Source organism: Vulpes lagopus, chromosome 16, assembly GCF_018345385.1.
Source record: "Vulpes lagopus strain Blue_001 chromosome 16, ASM1834538v1, whole genome shotgun sequence".
Classification (NCBI taxonomy): domain Eukaryota; kingdom Metazoa; phylum Chordata; class Mammalia; order Carnivora; family Canidae; genus Vulpes; species Vulpes lagopus.
The window spans coordinates 48915325-48928978 of NC_054839.1; the positions used below are offsets into that span (position 1 = coordinate 48915325).

Consider the following 13654-nt stretch of genomic DNA (forward strand, 5'->3'; position numbering starts at 1 on the left):
GGAGATGCTTAATGGATATTTTACTTGAAGACATGAAGGATTGGCAATATATTGAACATGGTGGAGAACAGGAGAACAGGAGAACAAAATGAGTTTTCATCTGGCTTTTTAGGAGGATCATGGTACCTCTAAGACGAATAGGGGAAAAATGAGCATTTCTATATTCTTTATTTATTTACTTTTCCAGGACTTTTAATGATGGCTTTCAATTTTAGCGCATACTGTTTAACTTTAATAATAGCCCTAAAGGTTTTATTAGAATCCTGTGAGCACGTCCTCCTAGACATCAGCATGGATGTCTACACATCCCAATAGCCTACATATTCTTATTAATATAAAAAATTTTAATATTTAAAATGTACAATTATTGATTAGATATCCAGAACATTATGAAAAATATCTGAATGTAAACCCTACTTGAAGACTATTTTCCAAGAGCAGTAATGCTACCATTTTATCCAGAAATAACCATTGCTTGTATGCAAACAGGCTTGGTTATAAACCTAAACTATACAAAGAAAAGGTTTCTGGTTAGGTGTCAATTTTTCTTCAGCATGCAGTAGCAGAACAAATGCATCTAACCAAATCAACTTTACAGACACAACAGTGGCACTTTAGAAAAAGTAAATCCTGATGGTCTCAATAAAAGCAACAGTGAACAGAGAAGCAGTGATTTGAGCGAATGGTCCTATTGAATACAAATGGGTGATCTGTGCTAAGTCTGCATCCCTTTTACCAAACACAATAACAATTGTTCCCTCATAATGAATACAAGATAATGAGTCTCACTTACAATTTTGTTCTCCAGTACAATGAGTTTGCCAACTGGCAGGACAATAAGCAATACTGTCTAAGGTAATAAATGCAATATTCCTAAGATTTATATTTACCAAATCTTAAATCAAAAATAAAATGTAATTTTAGAGTTAAAATATTTTTTAGATTGTATAGGTTCATTTTAAATTAGATCTATAAAATTATATACCACTGTGTAAATTCATGTATTAAACCTGAGTGAGAGGACAGATACTAGTTTATACTAGTATCATATCAGTTCATCACTAAAAGGCTTGCTGACTTTTTTTTTTTTTTTTTTCTGGATCCACTTCCATCATGAAGCCCAATGCAGGTCTTGATCCCATAATCTTGAAATCATGACCTGAGCCAAAATCAAGAGTTGGAAAAAAAAAATCAAGAGTTGCATGCTTTCACTGACTGAGCCACCCAGGTGCGCCAAGGTTTGCTGTCTTTTGTTTGAGTTTGTAAGATACCAATATTCTGATTGATGAGTTTATACTTCTACACCACAGACAGCTAGAGCTATTACTTCTCCCTTTTCAGCTCTCTCTACCACATGCTAAATCTTTCTGGAATCAGTCTTTAAAACTATAATAGAAATGAGGATAATTTAAATGCACATGTATTCTCGTCTTAAGTCCAAATAAGGAGAAACTTTAAGAAAAAAAACTCTATTAAAAAAAAACAAAAAACAACTTTTGCTTACATCAGTCTCATCACTGACTCCCCTGGTTTTCAGGCTTGTACTGAAAGTACACCATTGGCTTTTCTGTGCCTCTACCGTGGCATAGATGACAGGTCATATGGCCTCTCAGCCTCCATAATCATATGAGCCAATCCCTCAGAATCAATTTCTTTCTATATATCTGTAGTTTCTATTAGCTCTGTTTCTCTGGAGCACCCTGATTAATACAGTCACATCTCATAAATAAAATTGTCCCTGCATACAAGTATTTTTAAAAATGTAAACATTATATCCATCACATTGACACTTAAAAGCCAAGGCCTTAGTAGTTGCTCAATATAATCATTCAGATGACACATTATACCAAAGTGTTCACTGCTGGCAACATAGATACTACAGAAAGCATTTAATCCTACAGAAGTCCTTGGAAAAATCTTGTTCAAAGAGTTTATAAATTCCTTCACAGGTTAGAAATTTGTAAATCTGGGATTGTTCACCTGAGCAAGCTTCACTCACATTTTAATGGATACATTGATCAAACATTGGTGTTTGATATTTTAGTCAATCAGTTGGCCAAAAGGCAAGGGGGAGGAGAGAAGGTGGAGAGAAGGTGGAGAAGGTGGAGGGAGGCATTTGTTATATTTATTCATAGACTCATGCATTTGAGGTGTTTTCTTTTCTGATGATAATATTAAAAAAATCATTATTTCACATTTCATCTAAAATTTTATAGCATTTGAAACTTTCTGGCAAATAGAAGACACATAGTAAATATTTTATAATTAAATAAACACATAAATATATAAGTAAATAAAGTAATGGTAGATATGTGAGTTTTCCCTAACCAATGATTTCATAAAAATAGCTTTCCTGTAAGTAGAGCACTTACTTGCTTATCCATAATTAAAATCTACAATAAAACTCTGACAAAATGGAAACAGAGATAAAATACTTATTTGGATGTTACTATCAAAAACATTGCTATTCTTGGGGTGCCTGAGTGGCTCAGTTAGTGAAGGGTCTGCCTTTAGCTCAGGTCATAATTCGAGTCCTGGATCAAGCCCCACATTGCACACCCTGCTCAGTGGGGGGTTCTGCTTCTCCCTCTCCCTTTCCTCCCTGCTTTCATTCAATCTCTCTCTCTAATAAATACATCTTTAAAAAATTGCTATTCTTATTTATATCATAGATAGAATGTTATGTTACATTACCTATTTCTCATGTCAAGGGACATGTTAGAAATAACTTTTATCATTTTGTGATATATACGAATATGTAACATTATGTTGTATACCTGAAACTAATATAATGTTATATATAGGTCAAGTATACCTCAATAGAAAGAAGAGGGGTGCCTCAATGACACAGTAGGTTAAGCATTTGCCTTCGGCGTAGGTCATTGTCTCGGGGTCCTGGGATTGAACTCCATATCAAGCTCTCTGCTCAGTGGGGACTCTGCTTCTCCCTCTCCCTCTCCCTCTGAGCTCTCCTTCTCTCTCTTAAATAAATAGATAGATGATAGATAGATAGATAATAGATGATAGATAGATAAAATCTCTAATAAAAATTTAAAAATAAAAATAAAAAAAAGAGAAAATGGGGCACCTGGGTGGTTCAGTTGGTTAAACATCCAACTCGGTCTCAGCTCAGGTCTCAATCTCATGTTTGTGAGGTTAAGCCCCACGTTGGGTTCCTCCATTTTAAAAGAGAGAGAAAGAGAGAGAGAAAGGAATTTTTGAAAACTGCATCTATGTAAAAATAACATGGAATCTCATGAAATAGCCCTAATTTTTAATCAATTAGAATATAATCCTAGAACGTATTTTCTTAGAACTAAGTTATTTGAAAACCTGAATAGGTTAAATATGTGTGACAATTGTCTTAGCCCATGTTTCCTAGACTGGGATCAGAGGAAAAATTTAGGTGTGAACAAAAGACAGTAGGACACTGTAGGACAGAAAGAGTAATCCAATGTGAGGAAGAGTTGACCAACTATATGGTCCACTCAATAATTTGAGAAAAAAACATTAAAAGAATCCCAGGTGTTTCTCCCTCCTTACAAGTTGTGCATGCATGAGCTCGGGCATTCCTAAAGTGAGTCAGGCAACTGTGCTGACAGAGAATCATAGGGTAGAAAGTGAGAAGCCCATGGCATGGGTCTGAGAAGAGGTCATAGCTTCCTCTTTCTTCCTTAGAAATAATTCATCCATAAAATCCTCCCTCCTAAAAATTTCAAGCAGTCACATACTATTACATAATTTCACTTACTGTGTCTAATTAGGCAAAGATGAATTAAAAAAAAAGATTTTATTTATTTATTCATAAGAGACACACACAGAAAGAGAGAGAGAGAGAGAGAGAGAGAGAAGCAGAGACACAGGCAGAGGGAGAAGCAGGCTCAATGCAGGGAGCCTGATGTGGGACTCGATCCCGGGACTCCAGGATCACATCCTGGGCCAAAAGCAGGCACTGAACTGCTGAGCCATCCCAGCAGAGATAAATTTGACGAGAAATAAGTCCATCAACGAAGAATCTGCTCGATGACATCTTTGGTAAATAAACATCAAAACTTTGTGTAACGGCTTCCTCAAAGAAGAAATTCTTCATGTCATAGGAAAATGCATGCTACCTAAACAACCCTAGTTGTTCCTTACATTGCGGTTGATATGTGTCTCATTAATTTCCAATGACTATTATTATTATAATCAGAATACACACAATAAATATAAACCTCCTTCATATTTTAACTTAGAATATAACTATTATTTCACTTTTTAAGTTTACTTCGTGAAGTTAGACATACTCATTGCCTCCAGTCATCCCTATGATGTAGTCTCTAGATCTCTATCAAAACTTCTCTGTATCGTGGACTTCATTATGTTTTTATTAAACTGTAGCATCCAAATATTATAATATAGGTATTATGCATATTTTCTGATGGTTCCTGTTTTTTTTTTTTTTTGCCCTGAAATCAATAATTCTCTTCATATGGCATCCTTTGGGGTGTCAATTTTGACTGACCGCTAATACACATTGAAGCTTACATTCAGCACACACTGAAATTCTTGTTATCTTTAAAATGTATGTACAAAAACTACCGTCCCACACCATTCCCCAAGTACACTATATTTTTAGCTCAAAGCTCTTCACACATTCTCTCTTTGTTATCTCCCTCACATTACAGAAGTAAGCTATTTATGCCCTTGTCTAAGAAGCTGATAAATCAGTCAAACAGGTCAGGACTGTGGCTCATATCTAGAGACAGACTTTAGATTAAAATCAATTAATCTTTGACCATTCTAGTGCTATGAATATTCCCATCACAGATTATTCAGCCTAAAACATTCCTTTCTCAAATGGGCATAATGAATTAATCGATTGTACTAAGTCAAATAAACTTTATAAAATAAATATGATCTACATAATGCCATCTTGCACCAAGATTATACACTTGACCTTAGCCAAAAGGTCAAAAAGCAACGCAACACAACACCACTATAGTTAGTTTTGTCTATGATAGTACTACTTGCCACTATTCTTTCTAAATCTTCAAGAGCATGTACACTTTAAATTTAGGGACATTTTCCTAATCTAGTTTTCTCTTTTATCTATCTTCTAGGGTGAAAATATTCTCTCACCTCTTATCACTATCTCTCCTTTTCAATTGAAACTGATCTGTGAATGAATACCAACTTCCTCCCAACTGGAAGTGAGATATAAACAGTTCCATTTTTCCAACTCTGAGGCTGAACAATTTTAACTAAAAAATCTATAAACAATAATTCAGATGCCACAAATGCCTTTTTAAGTTTTACTCTTTTTTTTTTTTTTTAGCTACCTCAATTTTGTCTCATTGTCCCCACTGGTTATTCTTTACCATTCATCATTAGGTGCTTTTCATCTCTAATTTCTTTTTCATCGTAATTCCATTTCAAAATTGACTCATCGCAATTGCTCTCATTCTGATTTAACTTCTTTCCTCCTTATGTTCCTCCCTGTACTTATTTCAGCCACACAACATGTATGGAAATCACCAATCCAAGCTTTCCCTGTTTCCCTCATATATATTCTATTACAATGTATGCTAATAGATGTTATTTTTGGTATATTCCTATCTGTAAAGAACCATATTATCTATACCATTGGTTAATTTTCAAAAAAGATAGAAAATGATTTCTAAAAATGCCACTATGTTAATAACACACAAATTATTTCTTCTAAAAGCATTATAAAAATGAATTTTCATTCTTCATCACAATTGATCTTAGCTTTATTATTTCTCATATTCCATTATTTTCCTTAAAATCTACACTCAACTGCCACCAAAGACCTACAAATAATCTTTTTACTCTGCCTTATATAAAGGGCAAAAGTTATATAACCACATCGATTAATTAAATATTCAAGGTAATTTAACAAATGTGATAGTATATGCAAAATTATAACAAATGTGGTACTAATGAGAGTCATATTACCATGATTAATTCCATAATTAATTCCAAAAGAATTAATAACTATTATGACATTACTTTAAAGTTCCATTTTTACATAATATGAAGATTGAAATTAGAAATTTTACTACATTTCATGTCAAAACGTTATAGTTAGCTAAAAACCAGTATTCCTTCTTTTTTAGTTCATCTTAGCATTATTCATAATTTAAATCATTTTTTATTTATGTGAATAAAAATGGAATACCTAATCTGTTAACATTCACAGTTAATGTAGGTGTAAATTACAAAGCATTTTCCATTTTTCCTCTAATTTCTTTTGAATGTAATTATGGTGTTCTACTTTCTTTGTAGAGCTTATTTCCTTTATACATTTCTGTATAATAATATTGAAGAAAGGAAGTTCTAGAAACAAACTAAAAATATTCATTCCTTTATTTATTCATCCATTTATTCAGCAAATATTTATTGAACTCATACTTCTTTGAGCCTGTAACTAAGAAAGATGTAAAATACTTTGAAAAAGTGACTTCAGTGAGCTGGAAAACCCTTTTGGCTAAAAAAATAAATAAATAAACAGTGCAAGAAAAAAATTGTGGTATCTTACTTATCATTTGGGTGACACAACTTTCAAGCTTGTTGGGCAATAGTTCTGTTTTATGTCAGTTCTCCTATTGTCCATCTGATTAGCACCCCTTTCACATTCATAAGTATACTCTTTTATGGGATCAATTATATGTCTAGCCTAGATAAACCACATCCAATGCCTCAATCAAAAAGTCTGTACCTGGTAGGCACTCAGACATTAAATAAAACTTAGTTCACAGTTCAAGTTCCATGGCAGTTATTCATGAATGACCTTATTTGCCCAGATGTCTCCCTTCCCACAAATATATGACCAGGTAGACAGATTTTATTATAGATTTTTACCCTAGATACCAAGATACTACCACTTTCTTTGGCCTCAGATGCTGAACGATTTTGCACTGAACAACCTCTTCTGAGTATTTCCAGGTATGGATTAGAGCAATTTCTGGAATCAAGATATCATACTTTGGAGTAGGACTTCTATTTCACTATTCAGAAACTCTTGTTTTATTTCCCTGGAATATGAATCCTTTAATATTACTGTTATTCTAGATTGAAACAAAACTATCTAATAAATTTTGTATACTGCAGATCTGGAATGGTGTTTTATCACCGCTATTATTTGTTTGGAAACTAAGATATAGCTGGACTATTTCTATACCTAACTAAATTTGCTATAGTTTGATATGTCCTCATGCCAGACACTGAGATTTCAAAATGCAAACCATCCAAAGGTTTTAACTCAACTTTTAGTTTAAAAAAAAAAAAAAATCCCTTATCTTCAGATCCTCACCAAGATTTAGCTCTTGTTTTTCTGATAAGAGCCTTTCTAACAAGTATGAGGTGATACCTGTCTTGGATTTCATTTGCATTTCTTTGATGATTCCTGATGCTGAACATTCTTTCTTGTACCTCTTGCCCATCTGATTATCTTCTTCAGGAACTGTTTATTTAGCTCCTCAGCCCATTTTTTAAAATTATATTGTTTATCTTTTTGACATTGAACTGTAGGAGTTCTTTATATATTGTGGATATTAACCCCTTATCAGATATATGGTTTGCAAATATTTTCCCCATTCTATAGGTTGCCTTTTCATTTAGTCATTTTTTTTTTTTTTTTTGCTGTGAAGAAAATTTTGAATTTGGTATAGCCCCATTTGTTTATTTTTCCTTTTGTTACCCGAGCTTTTGGTGTTATCCAAAACAGATTCCCCATACTTATGTCCCAACACCATTTGTAGGAGGCTACCCTTTCCCCATTGAGTGTTTTCAGTTTCCTTGTCAAATATTAGTTGAACATATATGTGATTGATTATGTCTTGGCTCTCTATTTTTCTCCCTTTGATACATGTCTATTTTTATGTCAGTATCCTACTGTTTTAACTATGATAGCTTTGTGGTATAGTTAGAAATCAGGAAGTGCAATGTCTCTGGCTTTGTTTCTCTTCCTCGGGACTGCTTTAGCTATTTGAGGTCTTTTGTAGCTCCACATAAATTTTAGGATTTATTTATGAAAAATGCCACAGGGATTTTGATAAGGATTGCATTGGGTGTATAAATAGTTTTGGGTGGCATGACATATTAAAATATTAATTCTTTCAATCCACAAACATGACTAACTTACCATTTGTGTTTTCTTCAATTTCTTTCATCAAAGTCTTAAAGTTTTTATTGCACAGATCTTGCACTTCGTTGGCTAAATTTGTTCCTAAGTAGTTTATCGTTTTTGATGTTACTATGAATGGGATAATTTTCTTTATTTCTTTTTCAGATGTTCGACTGTTAGTGTACAGAAATGCAACTCATCTATATGTTAATTTTATATCCTGAAAATTTACTGAAGTCATTGATTATTCCAAGTTTTATTGTTGAGTCTTTAGGATTTTCTAAATGGAAGACCATCTCAACTCTAAATAATAACAATTTTACTTCTTCCTTTCTGATTTAGATGACTTATTTGTATTGCCTAATGCTCCAGTTAGGACTTCCAGTACTATGTTGAATAAGAGTTGTGACAATGGTCACCTTTGTCTTGTTTCTCAACTTAGAGAAAAAGCTTTCCGTTTTTCACTCTTGAATATGATGTTAGTTGTGTGTTTGTTGTATATAGCTTATTATGTTGAGGTACATTCCTTCTATACCCAATTTGTTGAGTGTTTTCATCATGAAAAAATGTATTTTGTCAAATGCTTACTGCCTCTATTAAGATAATCAAATGAATTTTATATTCATTCTATTAATGTGCTATATTACATCTATTGATTTGTGTATATTAAAATATCCTTGCATCTCAGGTTTAAATCCCACTTGGTCACATGTATATTCTTTTTACTGTGTTTTTAAATTTGGTTTGCTAGTATTTTGTTGAGAATTTTTGCACCTATACACATCAGACCAGGGATATTGGCCTATAGTTTTCTCATTATATCTTTACCTGGACTAGGGTAATATTAGGCTTACAAAATGAGTTTGGAAGTGTTCCCTTATCTTCAAAAATTTTTTTGAAGAGTTTGAGAAGTATTGGCATTAAATCTTCTTAAATGTTTGCTAGAATTCACCAGTGAAGCCATCTGGTCCTGGGGTTTTCTGCCTCAGAAGTTTTAAATTACTGATTCTACTTCTTTTCTCATTATTGGTCTACTCAGATTTTCTACTTCTTCCTCATTCAGTCTTGTTAAATTGTATCTTAAAAGGAACTTATCAATTTCTTCTAGGTTATCCACTTTGTTGGTATATAATTATGTATAGTAGTCTCTTATAGTTCTAGTCACTATGGAAAAGAGTACAGAGGGTCCTCAGAATATTAAAAAATAGAACTAATGTATGATCCAGTCATTATACTCCTGAATATATATATATATATATATATATATATATATACATATTCAAAGAAAATGAAAACTGGATACTGAAGAGATATTCACATTGCCATGTTTCTTGCAGCAGTATTTATAATAGCCAAGATATGGAAACAACCTAAGTGTCTGTCAACTGATGAATGGATAAAGAAGTTTTTATACATGTACACACACACACACACACACACACACAGTGGACTACTACTCAGCCATGAGAAAGAAGGAAATACTGCCATTCATGACAACAAGCATGAATTTTAATTTTAAGGCATTATGATAAGTGAAATAAGTCAGGTAGAGAAAGTTAAATGTGGTATGATATCACTTATATGTGGAATATCAAAAAGCTGAATTTGTTAGAATGGTGATTATTAGAGGCTGTGGCATTGGGGAATTGGGAATATGTTGATTAATAGTACATGTTTAGAACCAATTGATAAAGAAGTCTCAGAGATTTAATACACAGCATAGTAATCATAAACAACAATATTGTACTATAAATTTCAAAGCTGCTAATGGACTAGATATTACTATTCCTATGACAAAAAAAGAAATGATAATTATGTGACACAATAGAGATGTTAGTCAATACTATGGTAACAACCATATTGCAATATATAAATGTAATCAACATACTTAAACCTTAAACTTATACAATACTTTATGTCAATTATATCTCAATAAAAATAAGTTTAAAAAAAGAAAAACCCTTTTGGTTGGTACTATCAGCAGAGGCTCTATGAGGATATTTATATATATTTATGGATAAATAATATGCACTATTATAAATAATATATGATAACAAAGTATATCTATTTTAGAAAATATATAAAGTATATCTAAAATACAAAAGAAAATAAAGATCATTTACTCTTTACATCTAGTGATTATAATTCTGAATATTTATACTGTGTGTTGCAACCAATATTTTAACATAAGTAGAGTAAATATGTTCCACATTCTGAAGTCGCACACACATGACTTTTGATAGCTGTATGATTTCACAAGGTATATAAAACTATTTTAACATATTCCCTATTGCCAAGCACTTGATTTTTTAAATTGAAATATCAGTGAACAAATTGTATACATATATTTTTTACTCTTATGTCTAAATTTTGGGATAAAACCTAGAAGTAAAACCTCCGATTTTTTGGAAACCTCTGAAAATTTTTAGACAGATTGCCAAATTTCCCTATGGTAATGTTATAACAATTTACCTTGGCACTAATGTTCTATGGTAATTGTTTACATCTTGGCGGGAGTATATAAGAATATATGTTTCTGTACTTCGGAGATAATTCAACTTTAATTGTATTTTTATTGAAGATTGATAAAAGGGTACCTCATTTAAAAATGGAGCAAGGAGGGCAGGAAGGGGAGTCCTCACACACTACCACATGACATCAATAACAGACTCCAACAGAAAGAATCCTCAATTTCAGACCTCAACAGGAAGAGACCCATCTTGCCTTGCTAGTCTCCCTAATCCACACTACTATCACTCCAGAAGGAAAGAAAATTTTCTCCTTGCCTGCCAACAGCCCAGCCAATGAGAGACTGTCATAACTGAGCCATTAAAAAGTTACTACACTTTGAAATCCCAGTTCACTCCAATGGACTTTTTTTTTAATGACACCTTCCACCTCTCTTGTTTCCCATATAAAAGAGTGCTCCTTTCTTTTGTTCTCTGGACTTGTCTATGGCTTTTGCTATAGCTTGCTTGTCCCAAATGTCAATTCCTCTGCTATTTCTAAATAAGCCGTTTTGTGAGTAAAATAATTGGCTGTTTTACTTTTAAGGTTGACATTTTGATTAATTGATATTATAGGCCTTCATTACTGAAGATTCTTTTCAAATTGCTCATCTTTGGCAGAGCTTGATCAAGTAGCTACAAATTGTCACCACGGTCTGGTTTTTATTCCTTCATTTATCATGCCGCCTTTGGTTGGTTCTACTAAACTTGGCTCCTTATTTTTCAGAACTATAGTATTCATATGTATATTTGTTAAGAAAATAATACTTTTTCTGAGAATTTCTAGCATTACCTGAAAGGGTGGAATTTATGGATTGAGTTGACCTGGGCTATGTGCTCAAACCTCGTACTAGGAGATATAAATAACTTACTATAATATAGATCACAAAATGAAGAGTCTGAGCTCTTGAGAGGTCAGAACAGATGGAAAATAATCCAAGAAGGTAGATAAAACGTTATAGAAAATGTTTCATAAAATTATATATAATTAAATATAATATGTACAGATTATATTTCATATATTTTTCCTATGGTCTTCAGTGACTTCATATTTTATTTTTATTTTTTTTTATTTTTTTTATTTTTTTTTTTAATTTAAAACAAAAATGTAGATTTAATGCAACAACATTAATCTGAGGATACATAAATCCACAACAGACTTTAAAGTTTGAATTTTTTTTCCTTTCTTTGCAGAGAGAATGGTTTTCTTAAAGCACATAGGACTGAAGATGTCAAAACAAAATGTAATTTCTTAATGTCCAGGTCACACAGGCTTGGTCCTCCCTGCTACCCTCCTAACACTTGCCACTGGCCAAGGTGATAAATTTCATCTAACTCAGGATGGATGTTAGTTTCAAGAGTAACTAGATGGTTTGTTTCCAGAATCATCTTCTTGTGATCCCATGCTCTTCTGTACGAACTGGGGGTTCACTGTGATCTCCTGGTCCATGGCCTTTAGTCGCTCATCCAGCTCTATGCACTTCAGCATCTCTTGATCGATGTTATGAAGCATGGCTGAGTTATTATATTTTTCAGGGTTATCATGGAAGCTGACCATTCCATCCTTCTGATTAATACTTGCAAAAATTTCACCATCCTCTATCATGTGTAGGACATATTTCTCTGCCTCCTGAGGTCCAGATAACTGCACACGACTTGCCATATCTTGTAACGATAATGTTAAAAAGGTCTTGGTTAGCCTCTGAATATTCTTCTTATAAAGAGAAGACAGGCATTGCTTCACCAGCCCCATGTTGTTATCACGAGTAAAAGTTTCACTGTGCTTGTTCACCAGGTTGCGGAGTTCTGAGGGATTATTGGTTGAATAAACTTGTGCTAACTCATGGTACGCGTTGCTAAGAGGCTTAATGAATCTACCCACAATTTGAGACGTGTATTTCGGTAGCTGTTGTACTTTTCCAAGTAATATCAAAGAAACTAGAATATACTTTTTATATGATTCCAACATGATGTGACTGACCGCCATGGCAGGAGTAGTTATAGCCTGTTCATAAAAGTACAGCGCTCTTTCAAAGTTCTTCAGCCCGGTATAGATCATCCCTCCATAATAATAGTAACATAAAAAGTGCTTTGCATCATAGGCTCCATTCTCTTTACAGATATCCATCATGTCTACATCAAGATACGGGAGGGCAGGCTTAAAGCATTTTGCCAGCAAACAAAGCTGGCAGAGATCGGCATGTATTGAGGTCAGCTGGTTTGTATTCATCTGCATCTTGTCTATGGCTTGCTTAAGGATGCTGATTCCTCGCAGGGGCTGTTTCCTTTCCACAAGCGCGTTTGTCAGCTGATGGCAAAGCCCAGCAAAAGTGTCTGTTGCGTATCGGATGTGCTCCCCATTACAAGTGCTGATGAAAAGCTGAACCTGTGAGAATAATGTTTCGAAGTCAGGAACGCTAGGCATGGAAAACTTCACAAACAAAACAGCAAGGACGCCTAAGGAATGCTCTTGTACATCCAGAGCCCCCAGCACGGTGTCCAGATGGGATAAGTTCTTTGCAAGGAGTTCCCCACTCTTGTTGATCAGTTCACAAAGCTGAGTCATTTGCCCTTAGAGATAAAGAAACAGGGTAAAGGGACCTTCGCAGCCTGCAGCTGATTACTTGAATTCTGAGTCCAGCATCCTATGTGCAAGTTGATGAGATTAACTGAATCAAAGAGCATGAAAATTTAAGTAACAACGGTCATCATTCCGCCCCTGGAAATGGAGCCCTTCGAGCGAGAGCTCCCTCTGCACTCTGCGGGACTAAAATAGGCGCGGAGGCTTCCCGAGGGCACGCCGGCCGGCAGCCGAGGGCCATATTTTATTTTTAATTGCATATCCCTGTCTAGGTATGTGATTAAAATAAAGATTTATGTTAATTACAGGAAACTCAGGCAGCCGGGATGGCTCAGCAGTTTAGCGCCACCTTCAGCCCAGGGTGTGATCCTGGACGGGGTCGAGTCCCATGTGGGGCTCTCTGCATGGAGCCTGCTTCTCCCTCTGCCTGTGTCTCTG

The 13654-nt window shown here is 34.1% G+C and overlaps 1 protein-coding gene across 1 annotated transcript; it reads right to left on the bottom strand.

Annotated features, from left to right (window-relative positions):
• Positions 1 to 11795: 11795 nt before the first annotated feature.
• Positions 11796 to 13225, bottom strand: LOC121476993 (COP9 signalosome complex subunit 3-like). Its single transcript, XM_041731166.1, has one exon. The coding sequence runs from the start codon at positions 13199 to 13201 to the stop codon at positions 11990 to 11992; it is 1212 nt and encodes a 403-aa protein (XP_041587100.1). The 5' UTR covers positions 13202 to 13225; the 3' UTR covers positions 11796 to 11989.
• Positions 13226 to 13654: the final 429 nt, after the last annotated feature.

What these genes read in the sequence shown, in the direction of transcription:
- LOC121476993 (XM_041731166.1), bottom strand. Translation starts at nt 13,201, where the DNA reads ATGACTCAGCTTTGTGAACTGATCAACAAGAGTGGGGAACTCCTTGCA.